Consider the following 17,391-nt stretch of genomic DNA (forward strand, 5'->3'; position numbering starts at 1 on the left):
CGAATAGTGAAATTCGCCACTGGTCCCAACTCCTATGAAATGTAATCTACATCCAAGCTGAACAAACACCAGTCCAGTAGAGGTCAATGAAATGGCCCCAGAGTGCACAGGCTGGTGGAAAGGAATGTTTTGTACCCTTTAGTGTTTTAGAGTCTGCAGCACACTGTCTGAAAACAGTCTGACACAGTTCACTTTAGACATTTTTCAAGAACAGAAAAAACAGTATCATTCAGAGCAACACGGCACCTGTTAAATTAGAAAAACAGAATGACTTCCGGTAAAAAATATTGCTTGGGAATTTCCTTTTGTTCAGCCTGCATCTTGGGTGCAGTTCATCGCTTCCCCTCATTTGTTTCCTGCGGTGAAATAAACTAACCAGCAAGATGAAGGGTCGTCAATAATGATAATAAAACAAAAACAATAATTACAAATACCTCCCAGCACCGAGGCGGCATGACCTCCCATGTGCATGCCGCTGCCTACGGGACTTTGCCTAACTCAGCTCTGACAATGTCATTCGTGGTATATGTTACTTTTGTTTCCCCAGAGGGCTCGCGACAGGACGGAGGTGATTTATTGGGAGGTCAAATCAGCCTTGCTAACGTGCTGCGACAGCGACGCTGGTTTTTTGATGGAACGCACACTCAACGTTGCAAAAGAGGTGAAATTTAGAGTTTGAAGGTGGGTGCTCGAGGCAAGAGTAATGCCTGCAAACACACAGCTCACACAGCTGAATTAACAAAGGAACTATAAAATAGGTTTCTGGCCTTCAATGCAGGTCCGTGTGGCGAACGCGGGCAGTTGAGTGGTAGGGGAGCTAGGAACTTCCGAATAGAATGCGTCAAAAAACGTTGGTCCATAACATCGTTGCCTTAAAACGAGAAAAAATATACAAGAGACGACGTTTTAGGCTATGAAGAAGCGCCACTGCTCAAAACGTCGCCTGTTATCTGAATCCTCCACACTCCTCGCCGCATTCGGTGGAAATACTCCACGGAATGTCAGACTCCCAAATCGTGAATAGATTTTTTGGGCCCAATGGAATGGGCCAAGAAGGAAGCCAAAGTGATGGACCAGTCCCTGTGAAGCACCGGACACACACAAGGCCCGCAGATGACCACAAAGCAGCGTGTCCCCTCCGGACAAATGCCCCCGATGAGACAAGAATCAAACTGGCCACAGGGCTATTTTTACGCAAAGGCTCTCAACATTAGATGTTGGCTCCTTTCCCCCACCCTCCCACCCCCCCATCAAGAATGGGCACATTTTGTGATGTCAAATTTGAGGTTACGTCCCAACAACAGCACACGACCAGGGATTACGGTCAAAACATACCATAAATAGTACACAATAAGCTTGAATATTTCGATTTAAAGCTTTCGTGACTGCAAGGATTCATCTTCTTTGGTTCTTTCGGTAAAGTCACGTAGAATGAGAATAAAATAATAAATTGATCAAATAAAATAACACAATAATATTCTCACGACGTTTCGGCCACAACACTAGCGGCCTTCATCAGGTGAAGGGGACGAGACTGTCTGGAGGACAGCGCTGGAGGTTCATAAACTCTCAGGGCTAAACATTCGGGTTGCAAAAATGCAAAGCGATGCAATAGAGAAAGGGCAATTAATAACTCCTACCTGGACTGCGCTGCTCATAATCAGCTTGTGACAGTGATAATTGAGTAAATCAGTCGGATTAAGTCTCGCACACACACACACACACACCCCATGGCCGCGCGGGAACAGGGCTGCGTGACGCTGCATGAGATACGCTGAAACCGACTACACGGCCGTGAAGTAACACCACACAAATAACGCACAAGTGTTCCTTGCAGGATAACATTGATTGCTTTCCACATTTATTACTTTACACGCACACACACACACACGCGCGCGCCTGTCCCAATGCGCGCTCACATTTCCAGAAGCCCGCCTCTTGCCGACCTTCTTAGATACACGAGAACCATCCAGTCCACGTGCAACACCGCTGCGGTCCTGGGAGGTCGTGGGTCCAAATGTGGCGGGAACTTCAAGGGCACTGCCGCCGCTAAATAAAACACATTAAATGATTATTCAGGCACGTGCAGCAATAGTCTATGTATTGCCTACAATAGACTGCAAATGACCGTATTTAATGCCACACTGTCTCATACAATAAAGAAAAACGGGCATGACTCTTCCTCTGCGTGTTTCCTAAACGCGAAATAAAACAAGAATAATGTAATAAATGCAATACGTTCATAAATGATGGCTCCTCTGTTGTATTGCAGGATCAGCAGCAAATCACCACTACCATATCAATGCATGAATGCAGTCAGCAATTGATGGGATGCAGACAAGAGATCTGGTTCTCGTCATGGGTGTGGATTGATTTACGAATTAAGTAGTTTGTGTTTGGAGCATTGCAGCTTCCTCGAATGCTTGCTTGGATGTACGCATGTTGAACTTCTTTCACACCGTGTGTAGACAACCGTGCTAATCGGAGCCTTGCTTGTTCTTTGCTTCATGCACACCTCATGAAGCAAAGAAACAAGGCTGCCTCATGCAGGCCACGTGGCCATAGACAGTCTCAAAGTAAAGCGAATGAGGGCCTTGGCCTAACCCAGTCACCAATGATTGATAAAACTGCCCTTTTATAATCTTGACAACAGATTTTTTTGTAATTATGCAATGGTAAAAAAACAGTGATGATATGATGGTGAATAAAATGGAAAGGTGCAATGATAAATCGATAAAAAAACTGCTTACGGTCAAGAAACACGCATAGAATCGGATTTGTCAGAATCAATGGTTTTAAATTCGTTATGCCTGCGTGCAAAGGGATCAAATCCCCCTGCAGTTCAGACTGACCAAGGCAGTCACCACCAAGTGGAAAATAATTAATTCCCTTAATTCATTGAGGGCGGTGAATCATTACAGCTGAGCGATGGCGCGCAACTTAATTAAATTTTCACTTAACAGGCGAATAATAGCAAAAATTACACAAATTTAATTGTTCAAAGCTACGACGATGATGATGATGATGCAAATGTTATGCAGCCTGAGAAAGGCAAAGTGAATGAGTTTGTAGAGACTCAACATCCCGGCGGACATTATAAAAATCACGTCATTTATTTTCCCAGGAAAACATCACCGAGTCGAAAGAATGTTTCAAAGGGGGTTTCTGTGTGCAGTATTTAGATTTTTGGGCAACTTAATCTTCTTCTTTGGTTCTTTCGGTAAAGGCACGTATAATGAGAATAAAATAATAAAATAAAACAATAAAATTCTCACGACCTTTCGGCCACAACACAAGTGGCCTTCTTCAGGTGAAAGGAACAAACCTGTCGGGACGACAGGTTTGTTCCTTGCAGTCACGAAAGCTTTAAATCGAAATTCAACTTAATCTTGTAATGAAAAAATCAGTGAGACAATTCTCAATGGCTCATATTCCCCCCCCCCCCCCCCCCAGTTTTTACTCTGCTGCAGCTGTAGCTGCTGCAAACGGTATTTATTGAGAGCCAGTTACCAAGCACTGTTCCAACACAGATCTGTGTTCACTACTGTGCAGTGTTTATAACTTTCGGCACCGCCCCCCCCAACCCCACATTATACACAGGAAAGAGTAAAACCACTCAAGTTCTTTTCGAGAGAGGACTCAACTGCAGAGACAGAAAAGGGTAATGATGAGTGATGCAACAGTGAATGCTTCATTGGAAATATGGTACGACGTTTAGAGAATGATGCGTCTAGAGTTGCTAAATCGTGATAACGAGCTCCTTAGGGTCATGTGGGTCACGGTCTGCAACTCTCTTCCCCCCAGCGATCCACGCTGTTGACTCCTTGACCTTGCTCTTGTCCAGACACGAGGCCTTCCTTCGTTTTCCTGCCCACCTCTGACTTCTGCCTGCCTCGCTGTAGAAAGCAAAAACATCTACAGTGACTCAAGACGTGGTGGTATTGAGACGCGATTTCAATTAAAATGACATTGTACATTATTGTACTGAATCGTATTCGTGGGAAGGGAAATTTGTAATTTTGGGGACCTTACGTAATTTGGAAACTCCTATTTCATTTTTTTAGGGGAGGGGGGGAGAGGCGGAATTTCAATCATGTACGGGGTGGCATGGTTCATTTGGAGGATCGTTTGTCATCTGGGCATCACGGAGTCACCGAAGGACTTTGGGCTGATTACAAACCATTGGGGCATTTGGGGACCTCGGGTCGTTTCGGGCCCTGCGGTCACATGGTGTACTTTGTTGATCCAAATGAAAAACCATTTGGGTCGGATGACAATGCAATCGGGGAGGTAGAGGATGTAGCTAAGGATAGTGAAGGATGAGGATATAATCACGTATAATAATACAATCCCAGACAAGTTGGGCATTCTCTTGGGAGGATGTCAAAGCAAACAGACCTTCCAAATGCTTCTGAACCATCAATATTTTCACAACATTTTTTTAAAAGCAGTGCCCTTCGGGCCTTATCAAGAATTAACGGGATGTAAGCAACGGTGACTGTTGGGCAAAATCATTAGGAGACAACCTCAGGGCGCTAGCCCAGTGCTCATGATTATTGAGAATGTATAATTCATAAGATAACAAATAGAATTTACATCTTTTGATTTAAAGCTTTCGTGACTGCAGGGATTCATATTCTTGATGATTGCTTGTGTTGCAGTCGAAACGTCGTGAGGATTGTATTGTTTTATATTTGTATTATTTTATTGTTTCTACGTGACTTTACCGAAAGAACCAAGAATAGAATTTACATCATTTAGAATTGGTATTAGTTATGCATTGTTGTACTAACCAATACTGCAACGTCTACTCCCTGCCTTCATCAATCCGCAGATTGACCAGCAAAGTTAAGTATGGTCAAATAACCCCCATGACCCACACAGCATGGCAACACATCGTCCAGCAATGCATTGACAAATAGGGCCTTACAGCAGTAATGAGTGAGTAAGAAATAATTCACGAGTTGTGTATCATGACCTGCATTAATCACCGCTGGAATACTTGATTATTATCAGTTAATCTATTATTATAAAATCAATCTGAATTAATGTTACACTTACCTTAATTTAGTCTTTGTGCCCCTACCTAATTACAAACTACGGTCTGGATTAAGGATTAGGAAAGTGGTAGAGGCACTCCAGATGGCAAGTCTGTTCCGCAGTGAATGTCTGGCCCTGGAAGAAGTGAGCATCTCCTCCGGCAATAACCCCCCCCCCCCCACCCACAGAGAGGACACGGGCAAGGCCTCACCAGGGGGCAAAGACAAAGATCCCCCGTATAGACTTTAAAAGACTGTTGGGGCAAGTGCATCTCTGAAAGCCGGGACGGCACACGAGCGAGTGGGTTGGCCCGCACAACGCCCGGCCGCCTTTGTATCCCTAGTGGCAATGATGACTGCACACCGCACCACCTGCTCATTTGAGGCTGAGTCGGCCACCAGAGGGCACACACACACGCAGAACAAAACGAGTGCGGGTGTGCACCTCGGTAAAAAGTGTTTTAGTTGATGTCGCCATCCACTGGAGTTTCGTTATACCACGAACCACCACGTCCCTCGGCCATTCAGGAATTATTAAATAACTAACACGGTGTGTTTAATATGCATGAACATGTCCGTGTGCTACAGCAAAACAATCACTGCAACGCACGTTTGAGTAGGTTACGGTGGAACACGACAATCGCTCTCTGACGCCACTGCTGGCGGAGTTCCTCCAATAGAGTGCGCTTTAAAGAGCCCATCTGTAGAGGGTATTTGGCCTACTCTTCCACGCTGGCCAGACATATGGCACCTCCGATTAGCACGGTTGGCTACGCACGGTGCGAAAGAGGTTCAACATACATACATCTTTGAAGAGGTGGGAGTGCCCACACTTTACCCCACCACACGTGACAGTGTACACATTTATACTGCAGGGTGGACAGAGATGGAGTGGGGGGTGGGTGCGGTGGATTTATTTAAACTGCCACACCGGGAGATCAAACTGACGACCTCTGGATTTGAAGACCATTGTGCGAAGCATTACACCATGGCAGAATCTCATGATCTAGAGCGGTGATCTTCATTGCAAGGCCCGCGGGCCACCAATGGTCTTTAGTGTGGCCCCTGACAATACGCAAATGTGAAAACACTCCCCATCATCATCATCGTGCTGCTGCTGTCAAACCCCCAATGGTTTAAAATGTGTGGCGGCCCTCTCACTAATGATGTCTTATCGGCGAAAATGGCCTCTCACCCTCTGAAAATTTGTGAAGAACACTGATCTATAGTAAATCTTTCAATTTAAAAAGCACTATGTATTCATATTATTACAACGAATTTGGAAGCACTGCCTCTTTTGACTCTCCTTAATGAGCTGCCTCTGCCTCTTGGCAAAAAGGTCCTCGTGGGCTGAAGTGTGCCTGTTGAAAGCCTGTGAATCCACTAATAATATTCGTTTGGTTATATAAAGTCTCTAAATTCCACGAAGAGCCCCTGAAAACCCTCTAAAAATCCACTCACACAGTTTTTCCATTTCAAAACTCATAAATAAAATGATGACCAGCTATCTCTGACTTTAATAGGCCATAGCTGACCCTATGTACTTTTTAAAAGCTGTCTTAATTCAAATTCAAAATACAAACTAACATTTCCATCAATAAAAGCTTTAAGGAAAGCGATCCACTGAATTTTAAAACCTAATCAGTTGATTTTTATTCAGTGACAGGGTAGCCCTGATTAAGCTCTGCTATTTGCTTCTGATTCTATGGTGCTGATTTGTCATTATTTACCCTAAGGTCATATTACTGGGTTCTGTCTGTGCTTGTCCGTGTTCAAATACACAAAGTACTGCCTGACGGACCATGGGTAGGCAAAACAGGTGTGGCCAGCTACCGCTACTACACCCTGAGCAAGATGAAAAGCCAGCCCACATTGCGGTTTATCAAAGGCAAACCACGGCAACTAAACCACCAACAATGTCCCAAACTTCACTCAATCCATCGGCAACATCTCACAGCATCACTCCCGTGGCTCTCCCCCAGCAGCCCTCTACATGAACACGACGCCTCTCATCACCACGCCATATGGAAGAATAAAGAGTGAGACTGCACGAGTGAAGTGTGTTTAAAGAACATCTACACGTGCTCGATCGTAAAGTCTGTTGCCAGTCAAACTCTCCGCTCCAGTCACGGCAGTGTTAGTAGCGCTCACGGTCAACACCAGTGACGATTGTCTGAACCGGTCATGGACCTCCCCTGGGTCGACTAAGCCTCAAATGAGTACCTGGTGCGGTGTGTAAACATCGCCACTTGGGAGACAAAGGCGGCCAGGCGGGGTGCTGGCCACCCACCCCCCCCGTGTACCGTTCCGGCCTTCATAGGTGCTCGCTAACAACACTTGCCCCTACAGTCTGTTAAGGCTATGACTGTAAATGTCCCTGGGTGACCGAGGTCCTGACCTCAAGCATGGCTCCTTGGGCATCTTCCTTCACTCCTCCATCTCCCTTACACCTTCACGGGAGACGAGAAGGGATCATCGTGTTTTAATTTAAAACGATAACCAGATTCAGCACACGCAGCATGGGTTAGCTTCCACTATTCTGAGGCAAAATCGATCAATTCTGTAATTTCATGCAGTTTTTTTTGCCCCCTCAATAAAAAAAACACGACCCCGACGTTTCCCGCCGAGCGAGACCCCGCTCATGGCGCATCTCTTCCACGGCGATCCCCATAACATCGCGACTGTCACCGAGGACGGCCTGACTGAAGGTGGGCAGCTGTCTTGGCTAAGAGAGCTACTTCTTCTTCTGTCAGCCACACGCGGGAGACAGGCTCGGTTACAGCTCACTACCAGCTCACTACCAGCTCACGCGGATTGGTTCACAGTTGCCATGGGGATCCGGGTCAGGACCACTTTTGAGGTTCGTGAATCAGGCTGGCCCCGTTTTAAGCCGTTCATGGGGACGCAGTGCAGCAATTGTAACGTCCAAAAGCCAGAGTTGTAAATATGCAAAGGCTGAAGCGACAGAGACCACTTGCCTGACGGGGTCCTCGGGTGCAGACGGACGGTCAGCAACAGTGTTCAGGGGCCTCTCATTGGTGCAGGGAGGCCTCGAAGAGGATTGGTTACGGTGAGAGAATGACACTGATTGGATGAGAAATTCCCAGGTAAAAGGCGGGAAAACGAGCTTGGTAGCGCTTTGGCGGCCGCTGGAGGACGAGGATTGGCTGAGGGATGTGGGGGTTGGGCGAGGGATATAAAAGGGGGAGAGCACGAGGGGAAGGGACGGTTGGTGAGAAGACGAAGTTCAAGCACCGAAGCCTGGGCCTGTAAATTAGCGTTGTGTCCAAAGTGAAGGCTCGTCGTGAGGGAAGAATGCCCGTCGGCGTCACTGCAAGGAGAGGGACGTGGGATGATGTTGTTGTTGTTGTTTAAGATGTGAAGTTAGCCTTCCCTTGATGTTCCATTCATGTATGAGAACACTGCCTTTTCATTGTCATTTATAATATGCACAATTGTATCTCATTATATGTGAAATACAGTTTTGCCTTCAGGATGTTTGGCCTCTTTCACTTGCTCCGCACAAATGTATCCATTTCCAGCTCGCATTCAAAAAGTCAAAGTAGCAACCACATGCAAAGAAACCAGTGAACATCTACATATCTGTTATAACATCATCAATAATTTATTACCGTCTTGAGGGCACGGTGAGACTAAACGTCTCATTGCGAATAAAGACATTGGTAGAGCAGTTTGAAACAGTATAAATGGAGATGCTATGAACACAAACAGGGCAATGGCAACTGCAAACAACGAAAACTCCATAAGGAAATAAGAACAAATACAAGCCAACGTGAGTGTGAACACGGAATTCTAGCAAACTTGGAAAATAAAAAGATACCCTCCATCGGCAAATGCAGCAATCACTACAAATCACCTCAATCATTCCAATCGGTCAAAAGAAAAACAGAAAAAAACGAGCACGTGCTCGAGACGTGGGGACCATGCCGAACGTGCCCGTCTCGCACATCGAGAAACTCTGGAGGATGGTGCTGGTCATGTTCAAATGAACTAAAAGTGCTTGCCTGTTCGCAAGCAACGCGATCAGTCACTGCTTCGTGCTGTGCTGCCTTCTTCAGCTCCACTTGGGTTGTCTTGTTGCTCTGATGACGCTGCCGCTGATTTTACTTTGGGTTTTGTCTGCTGCTGCCTCTGCTGCTGTTTTTCCTGCTTGGCAATCTGCGAAGAGGAAAAAGGAAATCCACTTTAAACAACAACAACAACAACACGTTAAATCAGGGTTCGTAACCATCAGAGGCCACCCTCGCTCGGTAGGCGCATTGAACGACGACGCAAAGATATTTGGTGTTCCACTCCCGGGCGAATGGCGTGAACACGCGTGTGCAAGCGTGATTGAAACATTCGAAAACTTACCGACCAGAGAGCAATCGCGAAAAACGCGGAGCCAATCCTCGAGTGACGTCACAACCCCAAGCTGTGATAAGTCGTGCCCAATTTGAGGCAAAGGCAATGTCAAGTTGCACAACGTTGCTAAGTTGTCACACACACGCACACTGTGGTCAACATCGGACTCACGACACTGCAGATTGCAGGCCACAATCGGTGCAATGACCACCATTGCACCACAGCTGCGGAACGTGCAATTCACCCTGTCCCACGACCCTAGGTTCAGACCATCATAACCTCATTGGTGCTGGGAGGTAAATGAGCATCCAATATCGAACAGAGAAGAGCCGGAAGCACAGGGAGGATGTTTGTTATTGTGTTGTCACGCACAAAGAACAATGTACAATGTATATCCCTTTAAATGTGTTTTGTACACGGCCTAGCTCCCCATTTGTAAGAGTGGATTGTTTGTTTTTGTGACTCGTGAAAAGGACACCTGCAAAACATATTCCGGGTTTATTGATTTTGTTCAAATAATGACTCCACTGCAATGGATTGCTCCTTGCTGTGTTCGCAGACGACTGGTGCATGCACTCAGGCATCTATTCTGCATCTGCATGAATGCTTCCTTTCCATGGAGAAAGAAAACGCACTTCCAACAACAAAAATATACATTTTAAACATTATGTGTGATTATAGCTGTGATTCTGTGATGGCTGTGATTAAAAAACTATGTGGCATTAACTGCAGTGAAGTACCAGCTCAGACCTTTGGTGCGAGAAGAATGAATATTGTGCCGCATCTATGCCTGTTTAAGCACACGGAGCTGTGTTTTGGGATGCCTAGGTATGTTTGTTGAAGCAAATCAAGAAGGCCCTAAAGCAACTTGGATTGGGGGTGACCCCATTACAGATTGAGCACTCACCGAAGCGGAAGACACTGCAGAAGCCTTTGGAACGTAATTGTGTTATTCACATTCATTCACAGCTCCTACTCACCAAGAGGAGCCCTGTTTTACCAGAAAGCTTAGGTGGAAAGTTTCCTAAGGCTGATCATTTCAAGCGAGGTGAGACAATGCCGACTCTAGAGGTCTCTGCATGCACAATCCCCCAAACGGGAATCCTTCCCTTGTCTCACTGTCTTAACATTGGCTATCAATTGTGTACGGGCTGTGGCAATTCCCTTAGCCTCATCCACTCCCCCAGGCACTCTCGCAGAGAGAACCGGTGAGGCAGGCTTTACCACTCGGAATTGAGTCACATGCCCCAAAACGTTCTTGTTGGCACTCTTACACCAGGCGGCCGATAATCCGGGAAGACGTTCATTCTATCCCATTGGCGTCCCGAGCTCGGACAGACGCTTGGTATCAAACAAGCCGAGTTGCGTCCTCAATAATAATAAAACAACGTCTCAGCCTCGTGTTCTTTGTCATGGCTGGGCTCATGCTCAAATGAGGTGGCTTAGAGCAGACATGGGCAAAGTACGGCCCCCGGGCCGTATACAGCCCATTGGGCTTTTTAATCCGGCCCGCCGAACTTGTCCAAATATTATTATTAAATTAAATTTTACCTTTCTCCTGTAATGCCGCCATTTCCCAATTAGATGGCGCACTTTGACCGGAAGTGTGGTGTATAGGGCTTGAAAGGGCACATGATCTCGCAATGCATTGTGGGCCGTCAGCGCCATTTTCAGGGTTTGTTTACATTGCTGAGTTAGATACGGTGCTCCCTTCACTTTTTCGCTTTGCCCTGTGAGCCCTTCTGTAAAATGAGCGGATCAAGGAAACGAAAAGTGGACAATGAGTGCCGAGTGTTTAAAACGGAGTGGACAACAAAATACTTTTTCACTGAAGTCCAATCGAAGGCTGTATGCCTGATATGCCGAGAAACTGTCGCGGTTTTCAAGGAGTACAACATCAGCCGTCACTTTGCTACGAAGCATGCTAACTACGCTAGCAAGCAGTCAACGCAAGAACGGGCGGCTACGGCTCAGAGGTTGGTGGCTAATTTACAGACTCAGCAACATTTTTTTCACCGACAAACTGCGATTCAAGAGTCAACTACCAAGGCAAGTTTTTTGGTGGCATGACTGTGACTCGCCGTGTGGAACTGATTGGTGAAAATATAACCAGCCAATTAAATAAAAAGTCTGATTCCTTTGAGTTATATTCACTAGCACTGAATGAAAGTACGGACGTAAAAGACACTGATCAGCTCCTCATTTTTATCCGAGGCATTGACGACAGTTTTGCGATAACAGAGGAGTTTTTGACCATGGAGTCCCTGAAAGGAACAACGCGGAGAGAGGACTTGTGTAACCAGGTGTCTGCTGTCATCGAACGAATGAAACTACCTTGGAGTAAACATGTCAATGTCACAACGGATGGATCGCCAAATTTAACTGGAAAAATGTTGGGCTGCTGAAAAGAATCCAGAATAAAGTGAAAGAGGAAAACCCTGACCAGGATCTTATTTTCCTTCACTGCATCATCCATCAGGAATCCCTGTGTAAGTCTGTATTGCAGCTTAGTCATGTCGTGAATCCAGCCGTAAAACTTAACTTTATACGAGCAAGGGGACTTCAGCACCGCCAGTTTATTACGTTCCTGGAGGAAACTGATGCGGATCATCAGGACTTGCTGTACCACTCTCGTGTCCGCTGGTTAAGTTTGGGGAAAGTGTTACAACGAGTGAGGGAGCTGAAAGAGGACATCATCGCATTTTTGGAGTTGATGGGGAAATCTGACGAATTCCCTGAGCCAAGCGACAAGAACTAGCTTAGTGACGTTGCGTTTGCTGTGGACATATTTTCACACATGAATGAGCTGAATGTGAAACTGCAGGGGAAAGATCAGTTTGTTCACGACATGTACAAACATGTGAAGGCCTTCAAATCCAAGCTCACTTTGTTCTCCAGACAAATTGCAAACAAATCTTTCGCTCATTTCCCCCACACTTGCCATGCAGGAAGAGGCAGCGCGAAACGCAAAAAAATACATCAAATCACTTGAGGACCTGCACGGAGAATTCTGCCGTAGGATCTCTGATTTCGAAAACATTGAACAGTCACTTCAGCTGGTGTCCTGTCCCCTGTCACAAGACTCTGAAACAGCACCACAGGAGCTGCAGTTGGAACTGATAGATCTCCAGTCTGACTCTGTCCTAAAGGAGAAGTTCAAATCTCTTAAACTGAATGACTTTTATGTTTCACTTAACAGAGCCACGTTTCCAAACCTCCGGAGGACTGCACAGAAGATGCTGACTTTGTTTGGCTCGACTTATGTGTGTGAGCAGACATTCAGCGCCATGAATGCCAACAAAGCCCATCACAGATCAAAGTTAACGGTTTTAGCACCTCAGATCTATCCTGAGAATTGCCACAACCAAAATAACTCCAGACTTGGATGCACTGGAAAAAATGGGAGATCAACAACACTGTTCCCACTGAAACTGACAGTGATTATGTGTTGCTGTAGCGAGGTTGAGCCAAATCTCCGACACACAGCCTGCCTGACTGCTCTAACCTGTTAATGTAGATCATAAAGAAGTTCAAGTGAGGTCATTGGTTTAGGCGCAGGCCTCAGATGTTTCATGATGTTTGATAAGTCTCGTTACGACATGTTTTTGTATTGTTCATGTTCGTGCAATTTGTTAAATTGCCTTGCAAATAAATACTTTGCTACCTGTTAAAGGCCAAATCCTTTTATGTAATGATTTTTACACGTCATTTATATTAGTTCACACAAACACTCCATCCATCTGTTCCTGGCCCGGCCCCTCTGTCAAAATTTAGAACCCATTGTTGGCCGTGAGTCAAAAAATGTGCCCACCCCTGGCTTAGAGCCACACTTCACTGGAGACACTTGTGAGCTTGGCCCCAGTCTTGTTTAGGATTTAGTCGTACGTATGCATGTGCGTATGTTGAACTTCTTTCGCACCGTACGTAGCCAACTGTGTAAACACAACAACAAGGCGTTCTACGCCGATTTGTAATAATGAGCTGAGCCTGAGCCAAGCTTTGGCTGAGCCGTGCTCGAGACCAAGTCTGAGCCGGGCGGTGACGAAGAGTCTGATCCTCCGAGTCTGCGTCCCGATCGTGATCGACTCGCTGCGCTCTCCCCACTGATGATGTCGGGTGGATAAAGGAGGGAGGGGTTTAAGAAACCCGTCCGGTCTTTCCACTGCCGTGCTCAGCGATCAAATTGGCGACCTCCATCCAGTGTGATAACCGCGACACCACAGCAGCATTCCAAAACAATAATAACGGTAATAATTAGTAACAACAGTTTAAGAAAACACAAAGAAAATACCCACTTTACAATGAGAGTATTTAAGAACTGTGGGTCACTGCAAGTTCCCAAAGTCACACCACACCGTGTTTATAATTATTATAAATTAGTGTAACTGCCTAAGACTCCAGCAGCCAAATCAAAGCATGTGAGCGAAGACTTTAAAAGCAGTTCGAGCAATGTTGCATAACCTCACTTGTTCTTTGCTCAGAACGTGCAGGACAATGAATACGTTTAAATTCTTGAATATTTGTAAATGCCTATCATTTTCCCCAATCACTTCACCCCCACCATCCATCAACCTAACCGATGTTTCTAGAAACCCACACAGGATAAATTTGTTGTGGATGTAGGTTTCACCTCTGGTTGTTCGGAGACTTGAAGCTCCAACCGCAGCGTATCAATCAGTCAAGGAATTACAACTCAGTCGAATGATATGGAGCTCATGGAAAATACTAAATTACCAACCCAGGATGGATAAATCATCCTATGCGTTATACAATCCACAACAAAAAGCACTGCTATATATAAATAAACGCATTTTATGAGCAATGATTGATTTAAAAAAAAACATATAATTATAAACAACAAAAACAAAGCGAATTAATGTCGGTTTGTCAGAGACCACACGCAAAACGAAGCAAACAGTCCAATATATTTGTCAGTTCTGTGAAGGGTTTATAATGGGTCGCCCACAGTGTTTAATGACCATTAACAAGTGCTGTGGAAAACTCTTCACGCACGGAGCACCATTACTACACAGCTCACACTCCACTTAGCACCACATTGCCATTTAAGACAACTTACATTTCGTGCCAACATCATTTTTAAGTGACGACCAGGCATTTCCTTTAGCACCATTTACCAGACTCTTGCCGGCCTGGTGTTCTGTACGCCTACCCCCAAGGCACTCGCGCTGGGTGGCTTTTCCTTTTTAAATTCAAAGGGACCTCCGCAGAACCAGATCCGCAAGAGCCGCAAGAGCCATTCTCTCTCCCCGCGGCATCGTGAATGCCCCCTCGTGCCAAACTTGATGAACCACGTAAATATATTCCCGGTACGTGTGAAACAAAACTGTGGTGCACGGCACGAGGTCGCGTATTGAACGTCGCGTGATCCGCCCATTCCCGATTCACCACCCACACCCAGTGCAGTGTTTGTGCGTGGGTGTTAACTGTCAGATGCTACTGATGTTCACAAGTGTGACCTTTTTACGAAGAGTCATGAGGTCTTAATCCCATGCACATCAGTCAAGCAATTTTACTTTTTGATTAACACGTGTGGTGCCTTTTTGGCACCAATCTGCCACCCGAATCGACATCATCGCATCATTCCACCCATACATATAAAATAGACAATTTCAGAGGGGGTTTTAATTTTTAAAATAAAGTTGCGGCTAATTAGCTCTTGCATGCAATCGTACAGAGTGTGTTGTGAGCTGTGACTTGAATGCAGTGATGGAGTGATACAATTAAGAGTAATCTCCGTGGAACCCCAATTTAAAATACTTTAAAAGCATATTCCATATTTAAAGCAGCGCTGTGACTATATTTTCCCCTAATAATGGTCAGATATCCAACCTTGTCACACGCGTGATTATATCTCAGTCCCCAGCGAGTCAGATATGTGACGTTTCAAATCAATTGACATTTAATTTCGGGGAAATAGAATGTATATACGAAACACATTTAAAAATGTTACGTAGCGGCACCCCATGATACTGGACATTAAAGGACATGCAAACGAGTGATATGTATACGTTTTGAATGCATTAATCTGTAAGCATACCCCGCCCGAGAGGAATGCCACAACTCTGTAAACGTCTTGTTCGCACACGCCCAAGTGAACGTTGAGAAAACGTCTTGTGATGTCATTAAACAACTGCAGACGACGTGGGCGCACAATCACGGAGCCTTCTCACCGCAGGGGAAGAGCTAGCTTCGATCGAGTTTATTTTTCAAAGTCTCGTGACATGTCCCCTTCACGTGCTCCGAGTTGATGATGACGAGGAGGTACGTGAGCGGTCGTGAAGGTGTTGCGTAGTCGTGCCTATGGGTCACGAGCTGTCTGCCCACATCGGAGGGTGCTGTCACGGGCTACACCGTGATTCTCGCCGCCGCCACCACTACCACCACAGAAAAAACGGAAGCTCATCGCTGCCGACCGTCTTTTTGCAGTTGGTTCCCTAATCGCTCATCGTCTTGTGACTAGCGTGGGCAAATGTTTATAATTTGACGTTGACGTCGGTTGCATGTGCTATCAATAGCCCAGTAAGGGCTCATGACTTGCAAACCAGCGGGTCTTCCCGCAAACGTACGCAATTCCAGGTCCATTATTAGATGGCATTTATTTCACCGATAGGGGACATCCACGTGGACGATGACTCGAGTCTCCAGTTACCCAGGCATTTTACAGTGGGATTATCGAAGCGCATTGTGCACTGCAAAGTGAATAACATTCAAAGGTCTGAGGTAATCAGGATTTGGGCTTTGTTCTGGAAACAATTTGCCCAAATGTGCTAAATGGGAAAATCACCAGCAATTAAAACACAATCAACCTACCTCTCTCCCTGTGCACAGTAAGCCTTTCATATCAGCTCCTGTATGGATATATATCATATTACACCATTTAAAAATACAATACTCAATTATTCTTTATAGTTAAAAACTAGAAAGTTTCACTGCCGTTTCCCCTCTGTGGAGACATCGCCGCATTGGACTCGGAACCGTTCTGAACAGCGCTGAGCTATCCCTCTTCGGTGTTCTCAGATGTATCTGGCTAAAATAGTTTGGCTCTTTGAGCCACGGAAATGTAAGTTGATGTGACTAAAATAATTATAATATATTTTTTGGGGAGTTTTAACTGATGCTAAGAATCCCAACTCAATTTTGTTTACAATGAAATTTTCCATTCAACCACGATATTACTAAATATACATAACTTAAGCTCTCAATCTCTAGGACAGTCCACTGAAACGTAGGAATCCTAAATACGATGGCGTTTTCCACGTTGCTGTTTTGACTCATAAATCCAAGCTCGAGTTCTGGGTGCATCCACTTTGTCTTCTCGTGTCCTGCCACCACAGAGACTCATGGAGATCCATAGAGACTGGGTGAAAGAGGGGCTACGTTTCTCCCAATACTGGCCAGGAGGCTCAACAAACTTAATAAACTAAATCAAATCATTCATCCATCCGTGGATAGATCATAGCTGAAGAGGATGTGTCAGGAATCAAATGGATGTTCCCCTGTTATCTGATGCAAGACACCACTATCTATTGCCAGCCAAGCGTTGTTTTTAATCATCATCATTATCAGTCATGGTCAATCCACTGCTGGATGAAGGCCTCCCCAAGCCACCGCCACCTATCACGAACCCGAAATTGGCTTTTGCAGAGGAGCACATGGCTGGCACGCACTCATGAATATTGTAAAGAGAATGGTCGTTAACTGTTCACACTCAGGGCCTCAGGGAGGCCTTCCTGGATCTATGACAGAAATGAAAATGCATAAATCAACAAAAGTACATTTTAAAATTATTAAAGTGACTTGGGGAGTGTCAATGCATTACCCTTCATTTGAGACCAAGATTATAGTGGTTATGGCCTTGCGGTTGCAGAGTATATCATCCATCGTACACAGGCACACAGGGCGATTCCGTTTATGGCCATACTGCCGATTTATAATGAGCCTCATATCACTTTCTTCTCAACAGGTG

At 45.4% G+C, this 17,391-nt stretch overlaps 1 protein-coding gene across 2 annotated transcripts in view; it reads right to left on the reverse strand.

Annotated features, from left to right (window-relative positions):
* Positions 1-1,839: 1,839 nt before the first annotated feature.
* Positions 1,840-17,391, reverse strand: part of DTD1 (D-aminoacyl-tRNA deacylase 1) — a 94,749-nt gene continuing 79,197 nt past the window's right edge. Inside the window, exons 5-6 of one of the 2 annotated variants that reach the window (XM_032964180.2) lie at positions 9,065-9,218; positions 1,840-2,049 (exon numbers count right to left, since the gene is read on the reverse strand). In XM_032964180.2, coding sequence (XP_032820071.1) covers positions 9,084-9,218 — 135 coding nt within the window. In that variant the 3' untranslated portion in view covers positions 1,840-2,049; positions 9,065-9,083. Of the gene's footprint in view, positions 2,050-8,641; positions 9,219-17,391 lie in introns of those variants that run through there. The other variant, XM_032964179.2, reaches the window with a different exon arrangement.

The sequence above is a fragment of the Petromyzon marinus genome, chromosome 31 (assembly GCF_048934315.1).
Source record: "Petromyzon marinus isolate PM22_M1 ecotype Great Lakes invasive population chromosome 31, UKy_Petmar_22M1.pri1.0, whole genome shotgun sequence".
Classification (NCBI taxonomy): domain Eukaryota; kingdom Metazoa; phylum Chordata; class Hyperoartia; order Petromyzontiformes; family Petromyzontidae; genus Petromyzon; species Petromyzon marinus.